Here is a 26,424-nt window from a genome sequence, read left to right as displayed (position 1 = left end):
TTTTTGTTGTCTTTTCGTTTTCTTTTTCTTAGAGAGGAAAAATGGAAAATTATGCAAAAACCTTTTGATTTTTAGTGTCACTCTAAAAATGAAAGATAGTTACGAGGATGATACGACATTAACTAAAAAAAAGGAATTCGAACAAGGAACTTTAAAGATTTGTTTAACTATAAACACAATTCTTCTTTTATAAACTAGTTGACCATAAGTGAAGAAACTCAAACTTCTTTTTGATTTAGTAAATTAAGAATTGTGGCAAAAGAAATAAATTAACAAACCCACTTAAAAAATGGAGTGATGATGGTACAGCTCTTCCACCCTTATACTTCGCTGGCGCTTTCAACTACTAAACCATTACTCCATTTCTCCTGTTATTTAACCAAATAGTTGAAATTTATTTAATCGTATTTGGTAGTTTTAGTGTGATTAATATACTCATGAAGATACGTGTTCATGCATCTAGCAAGTGTTGGCATGAGAAAAGAAAAAAAGACAAACAGTTCGTCATCTCTTTTCTTAATCATGATTTAATAGAATGTATGAGTTTTTGTTGTTGAAATAAGCATGCAATGTAATATAGTGATTTATGTCAATATTATTAGTGTTCTACCACTTAATTATTCGCAATGAAGCTACTGTATTTAATTTGAAGAAAAAAACACAATGAACGGTTTTAGGGACAACTTTAAAAGCGATAATTTTACATTGTCCAAAAAAAATATTTGGGAAAAATGTCATTAAAATCGTGAAGTTAGCATTTTCGTTGATTTAAATCACGAAGTCTGCATTTGTTGAAAAAAATCATCAATTTTTTATTGACTTCTATTTAAATCATGAAGTCTTGTTGACTTCGCCGTTTGAAGCACATCGTTAACTGGCCAAACAAAGATATTAAACGGAGTTAATTAGGTGTTAACGAGATCTGTTAGTTATCATTACGACATCGTGTTCTTCTTTATTCTAATCCCCAAATCGAACTTTCCTCCCAAAATCCCTAAATCACGAACCCTAATTTGCGATTCAGATAAGTTACGCTTGTCAATACGCTCGCCAATTCTAAGGGAGTAGGCCCACCAATATACATAATAATTGCAGAACCTGAACCAACACCCAATTCAGGAGCGGTCAAATCGGGAGCAGCCGAATCAGGAGAAGTCGACTCATGAGCAATAGACCCGTGACCAGTATGCTCGTGGGCAGACGTTTCTCCAGCTTTATCGGGCTTCTTCTGTTTGGGACGATGCGTTGAAAGCTTCTTTTCGGAGTCATCGGTTAAATTCGAAGAAGAAGATCCAAGGAGGAATCACAAATTATGGTTCATGATTTGGGGATTTTGGGAAGAAGGTTCGATTTGGGGATTAGATTAAAGAAGAAAACGACGTCGTAATGATAACTAACGAATTTCGTTAACGCCTAATTAACCCCGTTTAATATCTCTGTTTGGCCTGTTAACGATGTGCTTCAAACGGTGAAGTCAACAAGACTTCGTGATTTAAATTGAAGTCATAAAAAGATTGATGATTTTTTTCAATAAATACAGACTTCATGAATTAAATCAACGAAAATGCTAATTTTAGAGTTTTAATGATATTTTTCCCAAAAATATTTACAGGTAAGAAAATTGAATAAAAAAAGAAAGGAAATATAATTTAAATAGCAATGTATATTTTATTTTTCTCATTAAATTTATAGAACATGTTGAACAAAACTCAATAGTCAATATTATACGTGATCGTAAAAACCCAAAGAAATTGCATGATCATTACGTCATCCGCATATTACAAATCATCATAGCCGACATCTTCTTTATCATCTATCTCTATTAAAAATATTTGGTTAAAGAAAAGAAAAAAAACTCCAACGTCAAAGTTATTTTGTAACCTTTTATTAATTTAAAAACAAAACTTTCTTTTCTTACTAATACAGAAAAAGAAGAATAAAATAGAAAACGAAAAAACATCCACCATTAATACAGCTCAAGCCCAACTTTCTCTCCCCTTTTTTCTTTAGAGTTTTGAATAACTAAGTACGGTCTCTCTCTTTTAATTTCTCTAATATATTATTTTAAAAATCAGAACCATACACATTCATCAAATCCATATTATTCATGCAGCTGTTACATTTTAGTATACTCCCTTTTTAAGTGTGTTGTTGTATATGTGCTTAATTATATTCCCTCATCACAACCTCAACATCAATCTCAATCTCAATCATGTTTCCAAATCTCAATCATGCTTCTTCTTCCACTTTGATTCTTATCTACCTGGATCACAATCTTTAACCAAAAGCTCATTTTAGTTATATAATTTTTCATATCTAGATGAAGATCACCAAAACTCATTTGGTTCTTCTTCATCGTCGTCGTTCTTGATTTTTTGTTCTCTTGGCAATGGGATCTACAACGATCAATACAAATCTTGGTCTCACCATCACCGTCTTCGTCTTCTGCGTCATCTCTAATTTACATTCCATGGTTCACTGCGCCAACAACAACAGCATTGGAGATTTGGACGATCTGATCCGTTCATACGCGGCTAGTGCCACTACTAGTACTAGAAGAAGGCAAACAGGCTCGTTATACGCGATCTCACTCCCGTCGAATCTTTCCGACATCAAAGCATCGGTTGTTACGGTCCGTAACAGTGAGTTTTGGAGAAAGGGAACAAACTTTAGTGGAATTTTGATTCCTCCGATGGTTAAAACGACGCCGTACGCTAAGAGGATAGCTTTTGTCTACGAGAGTTTTGGTAATCACTCTTCGTCGGTTTACTTCCGGTTAGCTGATAATTACACGTTTGTTTCTCCGGTTAATGGATTCACCGGTTACGACGCGACCAACACGAATGATCTCAAGAACCTGAATCTTTCGATCAAGAGAGACGATCCCATCGTGATCAAATTAGATCCTTACGCTTCTCGTGATGATCGTAGAGGAATCAAATGCATCGTCTTCGGAGACAATGGTTTGTTTTCGAGTTTCAGCAATACGATACGGGACTACGAATGTGCCGCTACGAATACTCATGGGCATTATTACGCACTCGTGGTTCTAAACGAGAAACCTAAACCGAAACACGAACCGGAGGTGAGTAGGAGGAATTGGTGGTGGTTTGTTTTAACCGGGATTGGAGTTTCGGTTATTGTTGTTGTGGTGATCGTTGTTGTGGTGAAGTTGGTAAAGAAGAAGAGGTTAAGAGAGATGGAGAGAGAGTCGGAGAAGAGCGAGACGATCGGAAATGTTTGGATTGGTCGGAGTAGAATGCCGTCGGCAGCGATGGTGAGAACTCAACCATGTTTGGAATATCATGAAGATCTTCCTTCTTCTTCTAATATACCTTGATTTTTTTTTTTACTTTTTGATTTTTTTTTTGGTAGTTTCTGGCTTATATGTACAGTAAGTGAGTTACAACATTCAAAGTTTCAAAGTTTGTTTATTTTTGAACTTCTTACCGTTTTTTTTTCTTTCTTATGCATGAGTAAAACTGTACGTTCGTCGTTTTTGCACTCCATTGATACTTATTAGTTCTAAGTTTGGAGGGGGCAATTTATAAATGTTAAAAACTATTCAGTATAATAACTTACTATTTGGTTGGTAGATTGTGAATGAAACATTCAAAATATTTACACTTCAAATACGTAGTACAGGGGATGGGAGTACATAACATGAACTCAAATAAATACTATATTAGTATAGTTTGGTAATATCAGTGTATATCACTAATAATTCGTTCCTAGATAGAAGACCCACATTCCACAGATTTTAAACGGATGTAGAATAGATTATAGGTATATGGATCAAGCCAATTATTTCTGTTAATTAGCCTGTCATTACGTACGTAGTATCAAATTATTAATTTCAAAGGGTTATCTTATCTAACAATGATGGAGCTCGTATTTGAATAGTAATTGACGCATGGATTAGTCAAACCAAAAAATGAACTGTAATATACTTTAGTACTTTGTTATATATCAATAAAGAATTTATATGTGGTATTTGATTCAGTAGTGTCCTTACAATTTAAATATATATGCCACAACAAGATAGAGGATCGGTCGTACGTCACTTACACTTTAAAAAGATTTATGTAATTCAGTACGCACGAAAAAGATGACAAAGAAATGTCATTAGTTAACTAATTTATCAATGCAATAAACTAAGGAGAATCAAATGATTAGGAGAACAATCGATCTGTAAAGCATATTACACATTTTTAAAACATATTCGTAGTATTATCTTATAGAATTTTGTTTGTCACAATATGCTTAGTTGGTGGATAGCTTGCAAAACTCATCATATCTAAACAATTAACAACTATTATACATCTTAAGGCGGGCATATGTTGATGAGTGTGAACGGAGGATATGATATCGAACCGTCGAGAATGGCCATAAAAATGTGGTGGTTTGCTGCCTCCGTCGCGTGAATCCCATCCCAACTCACGTAGTTGTGTGGATCACGACAAGCTTTAGCCGTCGCAGAAGAATTCCCAATCACTTTGGTGTTGCCACAAAATAACTTCTGATCAAAATTGTATGGACGTCCACCGTATCCACAACAAGCTTTAATACCGTATTTCATACCTTTGATATGATGATAACATGACAAAAAAAAAATCGGTTTTAACTAGTTAAGTATTAAAATTGAAATTTATCGGTTCAAGTATAACTAAACGAAACAGGTTATGACATAACGTACCGTAGGATTTGGGGTGTTGAAAGAGGTCGAGCAATATCTTGTGAGTGTCTAAGTAAATGACGGTAGCATTTTTCAGTTTGGCTCTGGTCTCGGATAATGTCTTATTCAATAACTCGTTGTAATATTTGACGGCGTTGTTTACAGAAATGAGACATCCAAATTTGTCTAAATCCGAAACGGTATGAGTTCAACCGGTTAAAATCGCCGGGTAACATCCAACTGGGGCTAAGTTCAAAACCAAAAATGTCCGACCACCTATTCCATATATCTCCTATAAGCAACAACATACCATAGTTTAGTGGATATAATATGTGTAAACCAAATTAAAACCTTATGGTGTGTTAGCAGTTTGGTACCTTAATTGTTCCAGCAATTTGGCCTATGACTTGTGGAAGATATTGTTTCACTCTATCAACTCCAATACTCGCTAAATTGGATGTGAAATCGTTTTGACCAATATAAAACGTGTAGCGATTTTCCGAAAACATTCCTAGACGGTAAGATCTTCAAACCTATAACGTACATAAAGGAATTTTCCTTAGTTGCTTTATTAGATTCATCATTCTTTTCACAAATCGTTTTTAGACATATATATACCTGGTTGGTCTAAAGAATGTGACTCGTCGACTTTAACCGTGAACTGTTTCATCTGATTCAGCTGAATAGCGAGGGAGAATGGGCTTATTCCAGAGACAAATAACGACGTGTTTGGTAAGAGAACCGTGGATGCTAACGTCGCAAAGTTTGCACCGTGCCGAAAATCCGATCCAATAGATTGCAGATATGGGCTAAGGAAAGGCATTCCAAGAGATTTGGCTAAAAGAAAAATAACATTACGTTTAGTCTTTTTTTGTTTGTTCATTGAAAACATTACGTTTAGTCCTATAAATCTATAATTAGCATGATCATTTCCGGCAAATATTAGTAAAATAGATTTTGTTGGAAATACAAAAATATAAGTCGTAATGATATTTAAAATATCTTATTTTGGATTCTAAATTGTACAATTTTCCTTTTAAAAAATATCTTATTTTGCATATACACACTCTACGTATATAAATATTACATAGAAGATAGAACTGGTCTTAAATAGTCGTTACCTAGAAAATCAATGATAAGACGACCGTCTGAAGCACGACCGGCCGGTTTCTTGAAATAAGTCATTCCCCATGGACCGGATTGAGCAGGAAAAGCAGCCCAAAAGCCACCAGTGTCTGAATTTGAGTCTCCAAAGTTGAAAATAGCTTCGAAATGACATTTTGAATAAGCTTTGTTATGCCCATAAAGCATCACAATAATCAAGACAAGAAGAGAGAAAGCTACTCTTCTGTTTAAATTGGAAGCCATGTCTTTTTTGTGTGTGAACAAAATGTGTGTTTGTATGTGAGAGTGAGGATGAGATATTTGGTGCTATATGATTCCTGTCGGTCCGTGACTTTTAAGTACGTGTATGCTATATATACGAGAAAAAGTACCAAGAAAAAGGAAGAAGAAGATGGTGACCATGAAGTCCAAGAATTCCCTTTAAGCCCAAAAAGAGATAAATAAACCCCACTATGTTATATTTTTTGTATGGGTTTATCAAATCAGGGTCAATCACTGTAGTAATATGGGAGTATTTATATAAGAGAAATGCATCCCGCGAGGCGTGAGGAGGACCAGGGGCGGATCTACGTAGTGTTGGGGTGTGGCACGTGCCCCACAGTGATTGATAAAAATAATCTAATGTATAGCAGTTGTATTAGTTCTCGTAGCATATTTGGTAGAGAAGTGCCTCATGCATCATGTTAGGTGCGGTGTTCGATGCCTTTCATTCTAGTTTTCTGTTTTTTTTTTTCCATAATGTTTTACTGATTTACTAGTTTTGCAATATTTTTAAATAAAAAGTGCCCCATACAAAAAAAAATTCTAGATCCGCCCCTGAGGAGGACCCTGACTGACTAGTTCTTCCAGTCTTCCTTTATTAAGTGTAGGTCTCACTAGTCAAGAACGCATCAATCATCATGTGAACTTTTCATGGAAGGTTTCTACTCTTCTTAATTTGGGTATCCGAACAATAACCCAATAATGGCCCAATAATAACCCAATAAAGGAGGAGGGTACCGACGTAACACTAATTATGTCTTGGATCGAGTCTAACCTGGAAGCATCAAGTGGCTCCCGCTAGTATTTGTCCTCAAGAACACGTCACCTTGTCGGATTTGTCTGAAATTCAATCAGGGAAAAAATCATTTTATAAAATAATTAAACTTTTATCAGATTTAAATTCATTCATTCTTTTTATTTAAAAGTTACTCTTAAATTGGGATTAGATCTTTCAACCTGAGATTTGATGATGATAACTTGATTAGTAATAAGTATAAAGAAGATTATTTGTATCTTTACGGATTTAAACGACATGGATTAATCTCAACTAATCTCCTAATAAGATAAGATTTTTTTTGTTAACCATTTTCAATTGGATGGATCCAACGTGACCATAAACCGAGTCATGGTCAATAATTTAAAAAAGAAATAAAAAGATTTCAAGAGAAATAAAAAAAATATGAGCTGGCGTCGAATCCCACGTTGTCCGTAGGGACCACAACTGTATTACTTATTCAGTGGGACACGTCAGCTGCAAAGCCACTAACGGCCGACACAACTCAGTAGATTCCTAGAGTGGTCCCTACGCTAATTTTTGGTAAAAATTTCAAAACATTCAGACCGTTAGATGCAATGAATGTTAGCCGTCGATCAGGATCTAGAGTTAACTAATTGGGTAAAAAAGAATTCGTAGTCCACGTTTCGTCATCCATGGAATGGAACCCAAATGAATTATACATTATAGTTTAATTTTGGTATTTATTATTTTTTTGAAAGGAATAAAATCAGCAGCACGAAAAGACTACGTAGACATCTCCAGATGAACGGTGGTGATTATGACTACGTGTACCAATCGTTCTTTTAAGGCAATATTTTTTTGAAAAATTTGTCCAGCGCAGATCTAGGGTGGCCAGCTCAGCATATGCGTTCCCTTTACAAACCTTTCAAGATGATGACACGTGTACGGTGACGTGTGCTTCAGCCTCTTGGCGCTCCCCTTCCTCTCTCTCTCTTGCTTTTTTTTCTCTTCAGCTTCGCCTTCCTCTCTCTCTCTCTCTTCTTTACCGAACTCTGGTTCTAGAGAGAGAAAACCATTCTTTCGAGTTAGAGAGAGAGAGAGAAGCGAATTGTTTTTGTTTTTTTTTTTAGAGCAATTCGAATTGTTTACCCTCAAACTCCATCAGGTACGTTTTTTGGATTTTTGTTTTCTTTCGTATTTAACGAATTTTACTGTATTGTTTCTAGAGGTAATTTGTAATCAGCTTTGTTGTTTCCTCGAGAAAATTTGTAACCGACGCAAAAAATTTCTAGGAAAGAGTTGAATAAGATTTCTACTATTTGTTGAAAGTTGAAAATCTGAGAACCCCCGCGAAAAAAGAACTCAAAGTTTGAATTTTTATTATTGGTAGATACAGTGATGCTCTGTACTTGATAATTTTAATTGGATCTCTCTGTCATAAGAATAATTGTTTGTCGCAATTTTAACTTATCGTTTGATGTCCGAAACTGCAAGATCTAAGTGTATATGTATATCTACTGTTCCTTTAGATTTATAGTTTACACAGGAACATCTAAAAAGATCTGGTTATTTTTATGTTACTGTGTCAGTGTTGCACTACTCTGCATTGAGGAATAATGGGTAGCAACGAAGAAGGAAACCTCACAAACTCTGCTGATAAGCCAACGCAACCTGCTCCTGTAACTGTAAGTCATGAACCAATTGAAACTGATTGGTTTAGTTACAGAGATTTGTGTATGATAATCATTGGTTTGTCCACGGAGATTTTGATTGCTGTTCTTTTGTTGGTGTATTTATCTACAGGACCAGAGCAATGTTCACGTGTATCATCATGACTGGGCCGCTATGCAGGTTTGACCTTGGTTTGAAACTCCTGTATGGATTGTGTTCATTAGCCTACCATATGTTCTGAATGAAGAATGATATAGCTTGTTTTCTCATGGTACTCTAGGCATATTATGGATCTAGAGTTGCTATACCACAATATTACAACTCTAATGTGGCAACTGGTCATGCTCCACCCCCTTATATGTGGGCTTCTCCATCGGTACTAATAATTTAAATTTGTTGAATGGATATACTGAAAGTATATGCATTTAGAATTGTTTTTTATTTGACTCTGATTTTTGCTTAATTGTTGTTAGCCAATGATGGCTCCTTATGGGGCACCATATCCACCATTTTGTCCTCCTGGTGGTGTTTATGCTCATCCTGGTGTTCAAATGGTAATCACCCCCTTCTTCTTTTGATTTGTTACTTTATCAAACAAAGGTTTGAATCAGACTATTTTTACTGATTTGAGTTTTCTCTCTTGACCAGGGCTCACAACCACAAGGTCCTGTTTCTCAAGCAACACCTGGTGTAAGTCACTTTTGTTCTGTGTGAATGGTCGCCAAAAGTTGTGATGGATATGAATACGAGACTATATATATTTGCAGGTTACAACTCCTTTGGCCATGGATGCTCCATCTAACTCCCCTGGAAACACGGACCATGGGTTCATGAAAAAACTCAAAGAATTCGATGGACTTGCAATGTCAATAAGCAATAACAAAGTTGGGAGTACTGGACATAGCAGCAGTGAACACAGGAGTTCTCAGAGGTTTGTCAAACTAACTCAACTCTTTCTTATTCAAAGAGACTTGGGGTTCATTATAGATAGACTCTTAACGTGGTCTTGATATTACTAGCTCCGAGAATGATGGTTCGAGCAATGGTAGTGATGGTAATACAACTGGGGTATGCAGTCTTTCTTTCTACTCTGAACTTACTAATCTTTCTCGGTTGAAGTTCTTAATTTATAGCAGTCTGTTTTATCACAGGGAGAACAATCTAAGAGGAAAAGAAGACGAGAAAGATCACCAAGCACAGGTATTTTTTCCTGAAAAGAACACAACACAAGTAATTGCAACTACTTAAAAGCTTAATGGCTTCTTGTTCTTGGTAGGTGAAAAACCTTCATCTCAGACCAGTCCTCCCCTTAGAGGTGAAAATGAGAAAGCTGATGTGACCATGGGGACTCCTGTTATGCCCACAGCAATGGATTTTCAAAACTCTGGTGGCATGAACGGTATCCCACAGCCATGGGTATACTATTCTTGCACCTCTCTCAATGAACTCGTTTTATTCTTGGCATTCTCTTTTTGTTTGTTTGTTTATTGGTAGAGTGGTGTGTTTATCTGCAGAATGAAAAAGAGGTTAAACGAGAGAAGAGAAAACAGTCAAACCGAGAATCTGCTCGAAGGTCAAGACTGAGGAAACAGGTGATATTGCTATTAAACTTTAGTAACTAAAGAGGTGGAGGCTAAAAATAATTTCATATTTACTAAATGGGTTTGTGTGTTTGTTCATATAGGCTGAAACTGAACAACTTGCTGTCAAAGTTGACGCACTAGTAGCTGAGAACATGACTTTGAGATCCAAAGTAAGCCAACTAAACGATGAGTCAGAGAAACTACGGCTGGAGAACGAAGCTTTACTGGTAAGTGATAACAGTCTACTCATTATTACCACACATTATGATTATAGGTGTATTGGTCCATAATAACACATAAGTAATTGCTCTCTAGGATCAACTGAAAGCGCAAGCAACTGGGAAAACAGAGAACCTAATCTCTAGAGTTGATAAGAACAACTCCGTATCAGGTGGTAAAAATGTGCAGCATCAACTGTTAAATGCAAGTCCAATAACCGATCCTGTAGCGGCTAGCTAACGGTGATATCTTCTTCTTCTTCTTTCCGGGTTGTGAATGTAACATTAAAAAAAAAAAAAAAAGAGACTTTGTTTTTCTTAGTTTCGTACGTAGAGCTCTCTGCTATCGGTAGCAGAGAAAATTGATGTAATGTAATATCGTTTAAGAGGTTCGGTGTGCGCTGTGACCACTTGATTGATGAAAGTGTAGGTTCTTAGTCATATAAGCGAATGTATTAGAGAGACAAGGGGAGACATATTTTGATGGTCTTTCGTTTCGTAATCGCTTTGTGTATTCTTCTTTAATTAACAAACACCTTTTGTGTGTGAGTTTTTAGATTTTACTTTATTTTGAGATTTTATTACGACGTGCTTCCCTCAACCCGTAAACGTGAGTCGTGACCAACGTGTTTGTTTTGACTTTTGACAGATCTACATATACCAAAATTTTCAGAGATTTGTCACTCTATCTTGTATTCAAATGTATATCCGTTGGTATAATTAATAAAATATCATTGAGCGATTCACATAACAGAGAGCCAATAAAACAGCTCGTCGGTAGAAGAAATTTCAGTAAGTGGCCAAAGTGTCGGGAACAAATCGAATTATTATTGTGTTCGTTTGGTATAGGACAAGATATACAGAAGACTAGTATTGTATTAGACACGAAATTATTGTATTTTTAAATCACAATGAAAGACTTTTCAGAATTCATTTTTGTAATTAATACCTAAACAAATACATGCAAATGAACAGAGAGATCATCTCATAATAACACAAGTTCAAGAACAACCGTCACCACCGGCGACAAAGAAATGGCGGGAGAAACGCTGCTTAAACCGGTTCTTCAAAAACCACCAGGCTACCGTGAGCTCCACTCCCAACCGCAAACTCCACTCGGATCATCATCGTCAACATCATCATCAACAGCGCTTCGACGCCGGCCAAAACATACGATTCCGGCGTCGTTTTATCCGACGAAGAAGAAGCAATGGAGTCGTTGCCGCGTCTTTTGCTGTTGCGTCTGCATCACCGTCGCCATTGTCATCCTCCTGCTTACCCTCGCTGTCTCCGTCTTCTTCCTTTGGTACAGCCCGAGACTTCCCGTCGTACGTCTCGCCTCCTTCCGCGTAAGCACTTTCAACTTTTCCGGTGGAAAATCCAACGACGGTTTGTCGCAGTTGACGGCGGATGCCACGGCGAGGCTTGATTTTAGAAACCCTAACGGAAAGCTACGGTACCATTACGGCGACTCCGACGTGGAGGTGAGTGTAGGAGACGGTGATTTTGAAACGAGCCTCGGGTCAACGAGAGTCAAAGGGTTTATGGAGAAGCCGAGGAACCGGACGGTTGTGATCGTTCCGATCAAAGTGAAGAGACAACAGGTGGATGATCCGACGGTTAAGAGGCTTAGAGCGGAGATGAAGAGTAAGAAGTTGGTGGTGAGAGTAACGGCTAAGACGAAGCTGGGATTGGCTGTGGGAAGGCGTAAGATTGTTACGGTGAGGGTTAGTATCAGTTGCGGTGGCGTTAGACTACGGGAGCTTGATTCAAAGATGAGTAAATGCACCATCAAAATGCTTAAATGGTACGTACCTATCGAATTTAATTAGTATATTAAATCGATTTTAATGTTCATCTTGAAAATGCTAAACTTGTCATGTGTATGGTTTCAATGCAGGATTAAATTGCACTCGTAAGTCATAACGACGAGTAATGATGATTGATGGGATTCATTACGTTAAAGATGTGGCCAAAGCTTTACGAAAGAGGTCACTTTTGTTATTTTTAACGTTTCTTGTATTCACTTTTCAGTTCCATATTTACGATCTATAGGAAAGAATTACTACTAATCAGACATGAGTGATAAGAGTTAATTATTATTCTTCATATATTTGTTTTCGTGTAATGGAAATAGAGAGATACTGTATTATGAAAAGATAGTTCTTTGAATGTTTGAAAAATTCGCACACACAAATCACAAACAAGCCCCCATGAATTTTATTTTGACACGGATACCAATTCATAAAACAAGTACATAATCACGGAATTATTCAACTGAATAGCAAAGTTACCAATAAGAGTTGTAACAATAACTGAATGCGAAAAGACTAGCCCAAACATGTAGTAGCACAAACTGCAGTACCAAATGTAGTTGGCCACTGACTTATTTGATTCAGCAGAAAAGCATAAACCCAATCTATAAGAAGAAGAAAAGAAAAGAAAAGAAAAGAGTTTGGCTAAGCCACTATAGCCTTTATCCTTCCCACCGGATGTTGAAAAGGAGATAAATAAAGCCCCTAAAATTTTTGAACTTCTCTTCTGTCTCCTCTGGCTACAAAAATAGAAGTGTGTTTTCTTGTCGACCCATATTATATCAGATGACTCAGTCTGATATCCTAAACTCCACTCCTAAAACATCTTTCACCATCTCATATGTCACAAAGGCAATCGCAATCGATGGTACAACCTGTAAAGAACATTTTTAACTTTCTTGTTGAGAAAAAATGTTCCATCCATCTTCAAAGAAACACAGAAGAAAATGGGTTTTGGTAAATGAAACAAACCTTCACTGAGTTGGGGACCAAACCCTTGTACAATGCTCCAAAGCCTTCATGACGAACTGTTTTCCTAAATGCATCGACCATACCAGTGTATTCAAGCGATGCCTTGCTTCTCCCTTCGCCTGTAACAACAGAGGAAGCATCTTTCCACCCGACCATTTGCATTCTCCTACGAATCACGTCCAGCGGATAAGCAATTGTTTGACCAACTGTTCCAGCTATTGCACCACAAGTGAGCCTCGTTACAATCGTCAGCTCATTGTTTTCTACTAGACCAAAGGGGTTGTCTTTAACTAGCCAGTCCTTTAGAGACTCATACACCGCAAAGTTCAAACCCACATATGGAACCTGCATTTGTCGGAAAGTTCTCATAAGATGGTAGATTTGTAATATTTCGTCTGGTTAAGAGGAAAAAATACGAGACTTACAACTCCAATCACTGACGGAAGCCAACCACGGTACAAGGCCCGTGGACCTTCCTCTCGCAGGACAGTTGACAAAGCATGGGTAATTCCTCTATATTGATAAGGAGAATTTGCGGTCTGTGCACATATTCAGATTTGCAGAGTTACAAAGATGAGCAATATAAGGGTCTTGCAGATACCAAGTTGGGGGTACGAAAAGTTACCTGTACAGTTAGCCTCCCACGAACCATATCCATTGGGTATGTTGCAGACATGGCTATGATTCCAGCAGTTGCACCAGCTCCAAGCCGTAAAACAGGAGTGAGCTGGGCATTTTCTGCAGAAACGTCATAGAGCTTTTAACCATAGAATCTTATAAACAGATTACTACTATTGCACCATCAATACGAAAGGTTTGTGATGACTCCAAAGGGTTCATTGAGAAACTTAAATTAAAGGCTAAAGCGACAAGTAATACCGTGCACACATTCTTCAACAGGGAATAATAAAAATCGTATGCTGAAATCAATTTACCATTTCCCGTCTGCTGACGATACATGTACAGTATGCCCCTACAAGAAAGCGAGAAAGCATAGATTAGATATTGACATCAAGATAACAAAGTAAAAAGAAGGTTAGAGGTCTTACTTTGAAGCTTGCTCATAGCTGAAAAATTTCACAGCAGAATTTGGAACGATACGAGCACAGTTGGTACCATTTCCTTTGAACAGTCCACGAAGGCCCTCGGTTCTCCAAATATACTTCAGCCCTTGGACTGTCCCACTATACTTAATATTATGCGGATTTTGCACCTACACATATTTACAATTAACAGGATGCTAAGTCACCAGTGATCTACATATTCCAAAACAAAAGCAACCAACAAAAAACAGACCTGAAGTAATATCTTCATCCTTTCCAGAGGTGCAACTGCAGTTCGTGACCTAATAAAGGCACGAACCCCCAATGAGAAATAGAAAAAAAAAAGAAACAAAATTTGCGCATTCAATGTAACAACATAGAGACTGAAAGATAAAGCAGCTAGCTGATATTTATTTAAGATGTCAATCACAAAACTCGGCCTAAACCGAATAAAGTGGCCTCTTTCTCCAACCTATACCTATACGGCTATACCTCTACCTCTACCTCTACCTCTATTTGAATGATTCAACACAGATTTCAATCGCAAGATAAAAAAAGGTAAGTGACTGATCTACTGCACTTATCCTACGCACTCAGGACTCAGCAAACAGATCAACATCAATAAAGTTCTGATATTTCATGTTAACATACGAATAGAGGACAAAATCAATGAGTTTTCAATCCAATTTGACCTTCTCGAATCAATTAGAAAGAACCAACGAACAGTCCTACTCAACATTTCAAAAGATCTTTTCATAGAAATGACAAAAAAAAAAAAAAAAAACAGAAATGAGAGAAACGACTCACACTCCACCAGCGACGCCACCGGCGAAAAGAGACTTGCAGATGCTGAGAACAGCATAGCTAGGAGCTTTGACTCCTTCCCTCGCTAACTTCGCTTCCTCCGCCAGATTAACGATCGTAGATACAGCTGCTGATTCAGTCCTCTTCACATCCTCTGATGCCATCTGATTAAAAATCACCCCAACCCACTTCACTATATAAATCGCCAATCAGTGCAAATACGATTACGATCCCTAAATGATTTCTTCACAAATCTTCGATCTCTCAACGTACGACCAAAACCCTAACAAGAATCTCCAATTTAGAGTGAATCGAGAAGAGAGAGATCAAAAGCACAAATCTAACCCCTTTCTCTCTCTCTTTGTGTCCCGGCGGCGATGATAAAAGCCAAAAGGAACACAACCTACTACTGATTTAGCCTGAACCATCACGACGCCGTTTTAATGGCACCTTTCTGTTGTGGAAAAATTGCTAGCCAACCCTTATTTTTTACCACGTTCTGTAAATTTGCCCGCATACTTAAAGAATTACAGAAAAATCCATCTTTTGATTGAAAAATCTGCACGTCAGTGGTGTGAGTAGACCGTGTGGCGATTGGTAGCCGCCGTCGTTCTGATTCTTTTATCGTGTTTTTAAAAAAAAATTATATACTCAACGTCACACAGTTCGTAATGTATCACATAAGTGCTTGCTTAGAAGGTTAAAGATTTAAACTATTATTATACAAACTCGAATTTTATATTTAGGAGGTTGTTAGTGATAGAAGTTCAAGTATTATACACACGAATATAGACAGGACACTCGTATTATTATTATTCAACTGTTAAAGAGAGATAAGTTTGCAAAAAGGAAAAACAGAAAAAAGGAAAGAATTTTGAAGTCAAGGGGTATATGCAAATAAAAATGGTTAGTTTAAGGATTAGTTTGCAAAGTTTACTTAAATGTTGTATATATATCAGCAATTGTTGTTATCCAACGCGCATAACAGAAGCGCGTAAGATATACTCCGTAAACGCCACGTAATGGTGGTACAACTGTTAGTGCCTGATCCCGTTTGGTCAGTATGATCCCGTTTGGTCACTAAAAAGAAGTAACCCTTCGTATCCACACAAATTATGTGCTCATAAATAAATTCAAAAAAGTCAAACTAAATTTCTAATAATTTTAATTTTAAATTATACTTTAGGAATAGTATTGTAGTAATGCAAAAGTTGTTTTTTTTTTCATTTAAAAATGGAAAGAATGACAAAAGATAAATAATTTTCCCCAAACATTTTTATTTTCGCAAGTATAGGAAAGAGACCCTTAACTTAACTTGTCCCAAGATGATATCAGATAATGTATCAAAGTTTATGATTGGAGATGTGCCATCAATCTTGTTTCTTGTCTTTTCATAATTTTGAGGGGCCATACCCGAAATGGAACCATCACCCTTAACGTTAGGTTTCACGGCGTTAACATGAAAATATTTATTAGAAACAAAAGAAATCGATCGACATCGAGTTTTTATGATTTTATTTTCATACACTATCACTACTTTATTGTTGAAAATTACACAAGTGGATGTGTATAAAAGTTGATGTCGGACCACAGTTGGAAAAACAAAAGAGAATCAAATACCGAAAGTCTTGTCGTGGCTAAAATATTCTACTATATGATAAGTCTTGTAGATTACAAATACAATTTAAAAAGTTCGTTCACTCAGCTCATACCCACTTATATATATATATATATATGTCCAATTTAATTATCTTCCGTTTCTAAGCCCATATAATAGGGCTTGATAATGGATCCAACTAATCGGGCCCGTCTATCAAATGAATAACAGGCCTAAACAGCTCGTATAGTTTTAACTCTATAAATCCCAAAAAAAAAAAAGAAGGAAGTCAACATTTAGTTATCCCAAATTGCATATTAGTAGTACTAATCTTAAATGTTCGACAGGTGTTGTGGCAAGTGGACTATAATCTTAAATGTTCGACAGAGGAGAAGACTTTACAGAATTACAGCTGTAGCTTTTGTCACGACTCACGACCCAAAACATTAAAAAAAAAATAGTCAGAAGGCGACCTATATATACACACACTATACGATCAGAGAGATCATTTACACTCGTTCCCGATATGTAAATATCTCTAAACACTAAATTTATACGTTTACGAGGTTGAATTTGTTTATCTGACGTTCAGAAAAACCAGGTTTATATATTTTGGACACTAGCTAGTTTAGTTGTATTTATTTTAACGAGGAAAGTTGTGAATTTTTTTTATTTTTTATTTTAAAAAAGGAGAAGTTTTGAGAGCACGTCTAGTAACAAACAACATGGATACATCAACTCGACGAATTATATGACTTGTTGTGTTATTATTATACTACTAGATATTAAGAACTTGCTTATTGCAGTATTATATATAGTTTCTCATTTGACTAGCTAGTCTGTTTTAATTCGTACAAAACAACACAAGTACGTTAAATTTTTTATCAACTAAAAAAAAGCCAATCTGAACACTTTATGAAAAATGCTTCTCTGCATGAGGTTAAATACTAGGAAGAATATTATCTTGGAATAATAATATTAGGTTGGAAGTTCACATTTATGGAAAATTCTGATAAACTACTACTGAAAGATGTAATTATTTTACTAGTCGGTAAACAGTCACATCTCTATACTATATTTCTAGAGAGATTTCTGAATTAAAAAATAATTAAAAGATTTTGCCCAAAAGAAGAAAAATATTTAAAGGTTTTTTTTAATAATTTGGTAGTCTCCTTATCCTGCCTGAGTCAACGAGACCCGGTCCGCTCTCTCACCCGTACAGTCTAAATTTTACTATCACGCGCTTACGTACGCGCTCCTCAAAAAATTACATAAAACTTATATCATCAAAATCAAAAACTATCCAAATTTGATTTTTTTTTTTGTTTTGCTTCGATCGCGTTTCTTTTAATTTGATCATCTTCTTCCCCTCCTATTTTTTTTTTTTTTATTTTTCAAATTCTCATCATCAAATTATTCTTCTGTCTTTCCCTTAAAGATTCCCGGGAAAGCCAAGGAAAACGCGAGAAAATTACTAATCATTTTCTAAACTTTTTTTTTTTTTTTCAATTAATGATTCTTAAAAACCTTCCAGCTCAAGTTTGGTAGCAAGTAAGCACAAACATTATTGATCTTAACTTTGGAGAAAGAAAAGACTTTAAAAATTTTCCTTCTGAATTTTCAAAAAAAACCCTTTTTTTTTTAAGAAAATTAGTTAAAGATAGAAAGAGAGAGAGATTGATAAGCTTTTGAGTTTTATTGATTCTCGTGTCAATTTATTCTTCCCCACTCCCCACCGGAGAAGTCACCTAACTCGGCGGCGACGACGACAACATTCTTCGAGGTTCGTTTGCCTTTTTTTTGTATTTTGTTACCTCTTTAATCTCTTGATGCTTCGAAAAATCGAATCTTATTCTCTCTGTGGGTGTGCCCACGAACTCAAAATTGTCTTCGGAGTAGACAGAAAGTAAAAGTTTCCTTTTCATCTGATTCAATTGTGTTTCTGGGTATGAATATTTTAATCTGAAGTTGAGGTTTTTGATTTGATTTGCAGTTGAAAGCAAAAACCCTAGAAACCCAGTCTTCTCTTCTGGGTTAATCGGAGAAGCTGATGAGGTCACGAGGTGATGTCTCTGAAGCTGATGGTAGATCAGAAGCTGGCTCTTCAAGAAGCGAAGATGATAATACAGTTCTTAAGGAGAAAACATCAAGTTCGCTAAACGGGTCTCAAAGATCTGGCAAAAGTTTGAGAAATGACGAGCTTGGGGAGCTTAATTACGGTTCAGATTCTTCTGCTAAGAACACGACCAGCAACCCTATTGAGTATACAGAGCAAGAACGAGCTGAGCTACTTAGAAGGTTAGATTCAATCAAAGATCATCTCCTTCGTGGTGGTGGTGGTGGTAATGCAGTTGATAAACCTAAAGAACCAGATCAGAATCAGCCTTTCCTTAGACCAGTTCATCTCCATGGTCCTAATCCTAACCCTGGTCCTTCTTATTACCATCCATATCCAGAGCCAGTTCCGTACCCTGGAATGTATCCTCAAGGTTACCAAGATCCTTATGGGTATAGAAGGCCACCCCCAGTTCCTAATCCAAACTGGTATCCTCCTCCTGGTCATTACCCTAATCAGATGACTCGTCCATATCCTGTTGGTCAATATGTTGAAATTGGTTCTGATATAGTTGAGCCACATTCATACTATCCAGCTACACCAAGTAGGTACGGTGATCTGCCTCCGTATAGTCCTGTTTCTTCTCACCATCGTGGTGAGAAACTTACAACACAGTACAGTGATATGCCTCCGTATAGTCCTGTTTCTTCTTACCATCGTGGCGAGAAACTCATGGCACCTTACAGTCCGCGTGCCAATAACAATTCGAGTTTTCAATCTTCCATGGGTTCTCCAGGTCCTAGAGGTGGTTACGCAAGGTGGCCAAGTGATCTTGATTCCGAAATGGGTGGTGCTTTTGCTCGTGGGTATGTTAAGAAAGCTGTGTCGGATACTGATGCTCGTCGTTGCCATCCTCTTGGTGGTGGTGCTCCTTTCATAGCTTGTCACAGTTGCTTCGAGCTGCTTTACTTGCCTAAGAAGAAGCTTTTGTCTCAGGAAAGGCAACATAAGCTTCAATGCGGTGCTTGTTCTGAAGTTATTAGTTTCACAATCGTTGATAAGAAACTCGTCTTCGCTTCTGGTAATGAGGAAACCAATCTAGTCTCTCGAGAGGTTGAAGATAGAAGCACAACAAACACAGCGGTTGTAGAAAAACTTTCTTCTGTTGATTTCAACAACTCAGGTAGCGATGTTCAGTGTAAGGATGAAGAAGAACCAATACAGAGGAATGATCAGGATACTACGGTAAGCATCCGGTCTGAATCTCAACACTCGGATGATGAAGAGAGATCAAGCATTTCTAGTGATCAACAACAGAAGGAGGTCAAATCTGTTCGTCGGCGAGGTAAAGGCTCCAATGCGTCTGAACCAGCTGCTACTGATAGTGCCAGTCTCCTTGAACTTTTTGAGTATTCTAATGTAAACAGAGCTGCACTCGCTTACGGAATGGCGCAGTTAGGTTATGAAAAACCTGATAAACAAAAAAAGGCTTACATGAAACAGGACTCACTGAAACCGGAATCAGTAGCTACAGAGACAGAGGTTTCTTACAACGGATACTCTAACACAGAGATCTCTGAAGATTCAAGGTACTCAAACGGAAGAGAAGACAACAACAACAGACCAAGAAGCAGAAAGGGTAGTGAGTTCGGGTCAACAGAGACCACAACGAGGTCCTCTGCTGATCTAAATGAAGATGAGATGAAGTCATTAGAGGTTTGGGTAAATGGACATCTTTTACCGGAAGATCTTGTTAGCAGTGCTGAGAAAGTTGCTGGACCAATCCAAGCCGGAAAGTATTGGTAATAATACCATGAACTTTCAACATTCATTGTTTCTCTCTTGTGTTTGATTTTTGCTTGTTTCTGATTCTAATTTATGTCTCTGATTCAGGTATGATTACCGAGCTGGGTTCTGGGGCGTGATGAGTAAACCTTGTCTCGGTATAATACCTGTAAGTCCCTTCACATTGTTCTCTAGAATTGATTATTGTAACGGTGTCATCAAACTGATGAAGAAATGGATGGTTTACTTGTCGTTGTTGTTTTTGCAGCCGTTTATTGAAGAGTTTAGCCATCCAATGCCTGATAACTGCGCTGCAGGAAACACAGACGTGTTTGTGAATGGAAGAGAGCTTCACAAGCGAGATTTCGAGTTACTAGTGGGTCGTGGTCTTCCTAAAGACAAGAACCGTTCTTACATTGTTGATATATCAGGAAGAATCCTTGATGGAGATTCAGGTGAAGAACTTAAGAGCCTTGGCAAATTAGCCCCAACGTAAGCATAATAAACACAGAACACACCAAAGTTAATTTATTTTTTATGTTTTGAGGTTTTTTTTTTTTTTTGGGGTTAAAATGTTTAATTAACTTGAAACAGGATTGAGAAGGTGAAGCATGGATTCGGCATGAGAGTTCCAAGATCATTAGCTACATGAAAGCACCCCCACAAGTAACATCAACACAACCAAAATGACTCTGCCTCTTTGTTTTAATCTTCATATTATTTGTTTGTTATAAGAAAAAAAAAATTGTAAAGTGTGCTTTTTTTATTCACGACAAAGGGTTAGATTTTGATTTAACGATTGCTTTTGTTTTTTTTTTCTTCTAAAATTATCTTTGGGGAAAATGTCTGTAATTTTTCTTTTTGTCGCTGGTCTTGTACTCTTGTTAGTATAGGACGACGTAGACTTTTTTTTTTTTTTTTTAACTCTTCTCCTCACTGGTCAAACTGAGTTGCTCGGAGCTATCAGAACCCGGTTAGGAGGGGGTTATTAGTGTTATGAATATACAAACCGGGTTATCTCGGTGTAAGGTTTGTAATATTTTATTTCCCATTCTTTTTTCTTTTCCTAACTGGTTTGTGATTTTTTGGTCAAGTATACGATATCTTCATGTGTTGGAATGATATAAGTTTGATTATGAACTTTATCTTTTACCTAACTTGTCACCTCTTTTATACTAACTCTTTTGTTTTCACTGATTCGTGATTCGTCCATATGGAGAGTAGTAGTACACTTCCTCGTAGGCTTATTACTGAAGTGGTCCTTCCTTACATGACAAGAGACCGTAGGATCATGGCCCAATATCAATATCAATATAGGGAATCTATTCATAACAGAGCTTCGTGGTCCGTTGGTTTATTTTTCATGTATCGATATTTCTTACAAAAATACAAAAATTATGAGTAAGAACAAAAAGATAACTAACCAGCAGCTAGCATGAGAAAAACGAGTGAGAAAAGATTGTCCAAGGAAGCCCTCTATGCAAAAAAATTATAAGCAAATGAGTGGACTCACTAGAGTGTTTCCCATGTCTTCTCTAATCTTATAGTACTACTAGCTATTGTTAATTCATTCACACTAATACTACCATTATTGACCATTGTAAAACTTCCACCGAAGATTGAAATAGTAATACCATCATCATTCTTTTACCATACAACAATTAAATAAAACTTGTAGTGCTTGCTAAAATAGTAAAATGCCAAGTTCCAAGATTCAAGATTCAAGATTCAAGAAAAGGTTGGTAGGTGTTGTAACGAAGGGCTGAGGAGATACAAAACCAAAGGTTTAAGATAAAAGGTGTGAGGACCAAAAATAGGGCATGTTCTTCTTCACACATAACTCTCAACTTATTCCTAATAATATTTGAATATAAAAATATAAATTAAACAAAAGGACAAGGAAACCATTTTAGAATCTCAAAGCAATTATTTATACAATCTCAAATCCCCTAGCCATATTTTAACTTTCTTTATAGAAAACAAAAATACGTAACCTAGAAAATTATATTAATGTCATTTGTCATGATTTAAATTTAAACTTGCATAATATATATATATATATATATAAGTTATGAGGATCTATATTTTTAAAAATGACCATCTAGATGTATTTTAAGAAGATAATATAAAAAAATTATTTAGAAATGTCAAATGTATGAGTATCCAATATAAATCAATTATGAAAAAATACAATCAAATAAAATAGAGAAATACCCTAAAATAGCATTAAAATAAGTTTTATGGACAATTATAGCACACATTACATAAATTCCCAAAAATAGCATTATTTAACATATTAAAATATTTAAAATATATAAATTTTTAAAATTTTGTTTTTTTAGGTTTGGGTTCTCAGTTTCACATTTAGGGTATAGTTTTAAGTGGTAGGGTTTAGTATTTTGAATTTAGGATTTAATTTAAAAAAATAATTTGTGCTATTTTGGGAATTTTGAATATATTGTGCTAAGTTTGGAAAGAAAACTTATTTTTGTGCTATTTTTGAGAATCTCACAATAAAATATGTTTCTTACAATTACTAAAAATAAATAAAGAAAATATGTTTTTATATTTTCTCTATTTTATAGTTTTTTTTTTTTTGTAAAAAGAAAGTAAATAGAGAAAATAAAAACATCTCTTTCTCTTCTTTCTTTGGTCACAGAACGTTTTCATCTTGCAACCATCTCCCGAGGCCCAAGTATAAAACCATTGAATAGCTTCACCAACTAATTTCACTTGAGTGTTCTTCAATGGAACAGCAATTAACACTTGTATTGCTTGATAGCCCAAAAGGCGCCAAGATTGTAGAAGACACTTGTTATCCTTCTTCTTCTTCTTCTTCTTCTGTTACCTCCTCCTCCTCCACTGATCGTCGTCATCGAACCTTCGTCAAGTTCTTCGTTTACTTGTCTCTAATCGCTCTCGCTTACTATTTCATCATCTCCAGTTTCGCCGTCTCTCCAATTTCCCCGGATACTTCTTCTTCCGCAAACGGTAAAGCAATCATCTTTCTTTGGCAATTTTGGAATTGATTTTGGTAAAAAGATTCCAGACTTTGTCCGATTATGTAGTTTTTGGGCTTCTTGGGTGTTTAATTTAGGAAACCCTAACCTCTAATTAATGGAAATTTCTGAACTTTATCGAATGAAAATTTCTAATTTAGGGTTACTGTGTTGGTGTGTTTACCATTTGTTTGATGAAATGTCTGTGTGAATATTGTTTGTTTGCAGGTTCATCAGAAAAGTGTGATCTTTTCACTGGAGATTGGGTACCGGATCCATCTGGTCCTCTGTACACCAATCTCTCTTGCCACCACATTCAAGATTTTCAGAATTGTCTTTTGAATGGACGGCCAGATGTGAACTATCTCTTTTGGAGATGGAAGCCTCGTGATTGTGATCTTCCTCGGTTCAGCCCATCTCAGTTTCTCGATTCTGTCAAGAACAAATGGTGGGCTTTCATCGGTGATTCCATCGCTCGTAACCATGTCCAGTCTTTCATCTGCATCCTCTCTCAGGTTTATTATATATATATATTCGTTGGCTCTCAGGTTTCCTTAGACTACAAGTAATCAAGAATCTCGATTTAACGGTTGTTTTATTTATTGTCTCAGGTGGAAGAAGTGGAGGAAATCTATCACGATAAGGAGTTCAGATCCAAGATATGGAGATTCCCTTCTCACAACTTCACTCTATCAGTCATTTGGTCTCCTTTCCTTGTCAAATCAGAAACACCAAACAACTCGGATATCCAGCTTTACCTCGACCAGCTCGACCACAAATGGACCGTCCAATACTCTAAATTCGACTACGTTGTCATCTCTGGAGGCAAATGGTTCCTGAAAACCACAATATTCCATGAGAACAACAATATCACAGGCTGCCATTACTGCCAAGGCATAGACAACCTGACCGACCTCGGCTATGATTACTCCTACCGCAAAACCCTTAACCTTCTCCGTGACTTTGTCCTGAACTCAACCCACAAACCGCTTGTTCTGTTCAGAACTACAACGCCTGACCATTTCGAGAATGGGGAGTGGAACACTGGTGGGTATTGCAACAGAACGATGCCGTTTAAAGAAGGTGAGGCGAAAATGAAAACCGTTGATGATGTGATGCGTGATGTTGAGCTTGAGGTGTTTCAGAAATTCGGGAAAGGTTTCGGTTTGGGATCCAACATTAGACTACTAGACACGACTGGAATGTCTCTTCTCCGTCCAGACGGGCATCCTGGACCGTACCGACATCCAAATCCTTTTGCTGGAGTTAAGGATAAGAGCCATGTTCAGAATGATTGTCTGCATTGGTGCTTACCCGGTCCAATTGATTCATGGAATGATGTGATGGTGGAAGCCATGCTTAACCGGGAACGGGAACTATACAATTTAATCGGTTTAAAGTAGTACTCGATGTTGCTTTGCTTTGCTTGCTTGTAGCTAGTTACCGTCTATATATGAAATTTGTAATGGTTCGTTTTAGTAAGAATTCTTTAATATTTAGGATGACTTTCATAAAAACTAAGAAACTGAGATGTCACTTAGACATAGAAGCCTGTGATTATAAAACATCGCATCATCAACCTCACCACGCTTGATGTTTTGATCACTCAAATCTGGTGTGTATATCTCCAATCTTGTGACATCATCTATCATTGATGCCGATATGATTGATCATATGTCAATGCATTTATCTCTTGAACACTTAACGTACCACATAGTAGATTTGACATGGATTCATCATTGCAAGAAACAAAAGGTAGGACAAACAAGAGAGAGATATATAGTCTCACCTTGCCAATGGATATATATGTAAGTTTGGTAAAACCTCTACTCCCCAAATTGAAATATTTATAAGAAGTCAACTCTATGGCAGAAGGAGCGACACTCATGCCTGACTAAACCAAAGCCCTACTCACAAATAGTATAAATTGTGTTCAAATTAAAGTCGAAATCCTTATAAACGTAATCATGATGCAAGATTTGACTAGTACGTACTTTGAAAACAAATTGGCAAGTATCACCGAATGAAAATAACATTAGGGGAGAGTTCTCAAAAACTCATATCGTCATCACATAAAAGGTTCAGTCATAAAGCATTGCAAATTTTTTTAAGTTACAAACATGGGAAGCAAAAGAGAAAGGGACAAGCGAAGGGAGGCCTAAGCCCTTAAGGGGAGGCTTCGCTTTTCATGACGGGCTTCTTAGTCTTCTTCTTCTTAGTCATCTTCTTCAAAACGTCGCGGAGGTGGAGTCTAGTGAGGTGAAAACATGAAGATAAATGAGCTATACGTACAGCAACCAACAACAAACACAGAGAGATAGAGAAATTAAATGAAGGTGATAATCATTGGCTCCAAAGGAGCGATGTGGGAAGCGGAGACCAGGAACAACAATACAACCCGGATAATCATCGTTACTGGGATTGCGAGGATACACCATTATCGCTGAGACGAGATAAAAAAAAAAAAAAAAAAAAAATCAAAGCCTACAAAGCAATTCCGGTGTGCAAAGAATAAAGTGAATCGATATAACAGATCGTATCAACTAACCAATTTGTATTCTCTCAACCGAAAATAGAATATCAGCAAGTAACGCGATATTCCTAAGAAATCTGAAATTTACCTTTTTTACCTGATCGAGAGAGAGAGAATGATTTTTTTAGGTTTTCGTTATTGCATAGGAAACCCGTCCCGAAAAGACAAGTGATAGGGTAAAAACCCAGTGGGTATCCTTAAAATTTTAAGCCCACAAGCCCATGTTTTGTATATTTTTTTTTTTTAAAAAGAACAATGCTTGAAAGTTTTAAATAATAAATAGAAAATATTGCATCCTAACACACTTTTTAAAAAGTATTTCTCATTTGACACACTTTCTACTATTTGGTTCTCTATGTTTATTAACTATCTTATCCTCTCACTATAACTTTATTTACAACAATGCCATCAAACTATAAATTTCTCTCTAGTTACCAATTCACATGTTTCTTTTTTCATTCTCTTCTCTCTTTTTCATTGTTTAAATAAATATATAATTTTATCTAGTTGGAAAGTGTAGGCACAAAAATATCTAATTTTTGTTAGAGA

The 26,424-nt window shown here is 36.5% G+C and overlaps 6 protein-coding genes, 1 long non-coding RNA gene and 1 pseudogene across 10 annotated transcripts; 5 read left to right on the top strand and 3 right to left on the bottom strand.

The window, feature by feature from the left end:
• Positions 1-2,014: 2,014 nt before the first annotated feature.
• Positions 2,015-3,444, top strand: LOC104737679 (uncharacterized). Its single transcript, XM_010457915.3, has one exon. The coding sequence runs from the start codon at positions 2,390-2,392 to the stop codon at positions 3,338-3,340; it is 951 nt and encodes a 316-aa protein (XP_010456217.2). The 5' UTR covers positions 2,015-2,389; the 3' UTR covers positions 3,341-3,444.
• A 764-nt stretch (positions 3,445-4,208) lies between these two features.
• On the bottom strand, positions 4,209-6,103 carry LOC104737678 (GDSL esterase/lipase At4g01130-like; annotated as a pseudogene). Its single transcript, XR_015578199.1, has 5 exons — positions 5,797-6,103; positions 5,294-5,512; positions 5,053-5,208; positions 4,697-4,967; positions 4,209-4,581 (listed from the first exon to the last, which is right to left on the bottom strand). The product of XR_015578199.1 is annotated as a GDSL esterase/lipase At4g01130-like (transcript).
• A 1,487-nt stretch (positions 6,104-7,590) lies between these two features.
• Positions 7,591-10,821, top strand: LOC104737677 (G-box-binding factor 2). 2 transcript variants are annotated; one of them, XM_010457914.3, is made up of 13 exons: positions 7,591-7,965; positions 8,390-8,485; positions 8,604-8,651; positions 8,752-8,847; positions 8,945-9,025; positions 9,120-9,161; positions 9,239-9,402; positions 9,491-9,539; positions 9,623-9,671; positions 9,748-9,887; positions 9,986-10,063; positions 10,156-10,281; positions 10,370-10,821. In XM_010457914.3, the coding sequence occupies exons 2-13, from the start codon at positions 8,417-8,419 to the stop codon at positions 10,511-10,513; spliced, it is 1,086 nt and encodes a 361-aa protein (XP_010456216.1). In that variant the 5' UTR covers positions 7,591-7,965; positions 8,390-8,416; the 3' UTR covers positions 10,514-10,821. The 2 variants fall into 2 exon arrangements, with proteins under 2 accessions (XP_010456216.1, XP_010456215.1); XM_010457913.3 differs by having other exon boundaries at positions 7,745-7,965; positions 9,608-9,671.
• Positions 10,822-10,954: 133 nt separating this feature from the next.
• On the top strand, positions 10,955-12,446 carry LOC104737675 (uncharacterized). Its single transcript, XM_010457911.3, has 2 exons — positions 10,955-12,079; positions 12,173-12,446. The coding sequence occupies exons 1-2, from the start codon at positions 11,307-11,309 to the stop codon at positions 12,189-12,191; spliced, it is 792 nt and encodes a 263-aa protein (XP_010456213.1). The 5' UTR covers positions 10,955-11,306; the 3' UTR covers positions 12,192-12,446.
• A 23-nt stretch (positions 12,447-12,469) lies between these two features.
• LOC104737676 (mitochondrial adenine nucleotide transporter ADNT1) lies at positions 12,470-15,826 on the bottom strand. Its single transcript, XM_019234692.2, has 8 exons — positions 14,909-15,826; positions 14,355-14,403; positions 14,108-14,271; positions 13,994-14,031; positions 13,684-13,796; positions 13,484-13,597; positions 13,059-13,403; positions 12,470-12,961 (listed from the first exon to the last, which is right to left on the bottom strand). Exons 1-8 carry the CDS (start codon positions 15,067-15,069, stop codon positions 12,878-12,880), a joined length of 1,068 nt encoding a protein of 355 aa, XP_019090237.1. The 5' UTR covers positions 15,070-15,826; the 3' UTR covers positions 12,470-12,877.
• A 1,851-nt stretch (positions 15,827-17,677) lies between these two features.
• Positions 17,678-21,394, top strand: LOC104737674 (uncharacterized). 2 transcript variants are annotated; one of them, XM_087481685.1, is made up of 5 exons: positions 17,678-18,285; positions 18,496-20,360; positions 20,452-20,512; positions 20,612-20,835; positions 20,938-21,394. In XM_087481685.1, the coding sequence occupies exons 2-5, from the start codon at positions 18,553-18,555 to the stop codon at positions 20,993-20,995; spliced, it is 2,151 nt and encodes a 716-aa protein (XP_087337811.1). In that variant the 5' UTR covers positions 17,678-18,285; positions 18,496-18,552; the 3' UTR covers positions 20,996-21,394. The 2 variants fall into 2 exon arrangements, with proteins under 2 accessions (XP_087337811.1, XP_087337812.1); XM_087481686.1 differs by having other exon boundaries at positions 18,184-18,408.
• Positions 21,395-22,941: 1,547 nt separating this feature from the next.
• LOC104737673 (protein trichome birefringence-like 26) lies at positions 22,942-24,859 on the top strand. The gene is made up of 3 exons (XM_010457909.2): positions 22,942-23,334; positions 23,571-23,857; positions 23,954-24,859. The coding sequence occupies exons 1-3, from the start codon at positions 23,091-23,093 to the stop codon at positions 24,743-24,745; spliced, it is 1,323 nt and encodes a 440-aa protein (XP_010456211.1). The 5' UTR covers positions 22,942-23,090; the 3' UTR covers positions 24,746-24,859.
• A 497-nt stretch (positions 24,860-25,356) lies between these two features.
• LOC104737672 (uncharacterized) lies at positions 25,357-26,019 on the bottom strand. The gene is made up of 2 exons (XR_759776.2): positions 25,891-26,019; positions 25,357-25,785 (listed from the first exon to the last, which is right to left on the bottom strand). It is a non-coding gene; the product is annotated as an uncharacterized LOC104737672 (long non-coding RNA).
• Positions 26,020-26,424: the final 405 nt, after the last annotated feature.

This window comes from Camelina sativa, chromosome 13 (assembly GCF_030686135.1).
Source record: "Camelina sativa cultivar CO46 ecotype springtype chromosome 13, ASM3068613v1".
In the NCBI taxonomy this organism is placed as follows: domain Eukaryota; kingdom Viridiplantae; phylum Streptophyta; class Magnoliopsida; order Brassicales; family Brassicaceae; genus Camelina; species Camelina sativa.
This window is presented reverse-complemented; position numbering and strand designations above follow the sequence as displayed.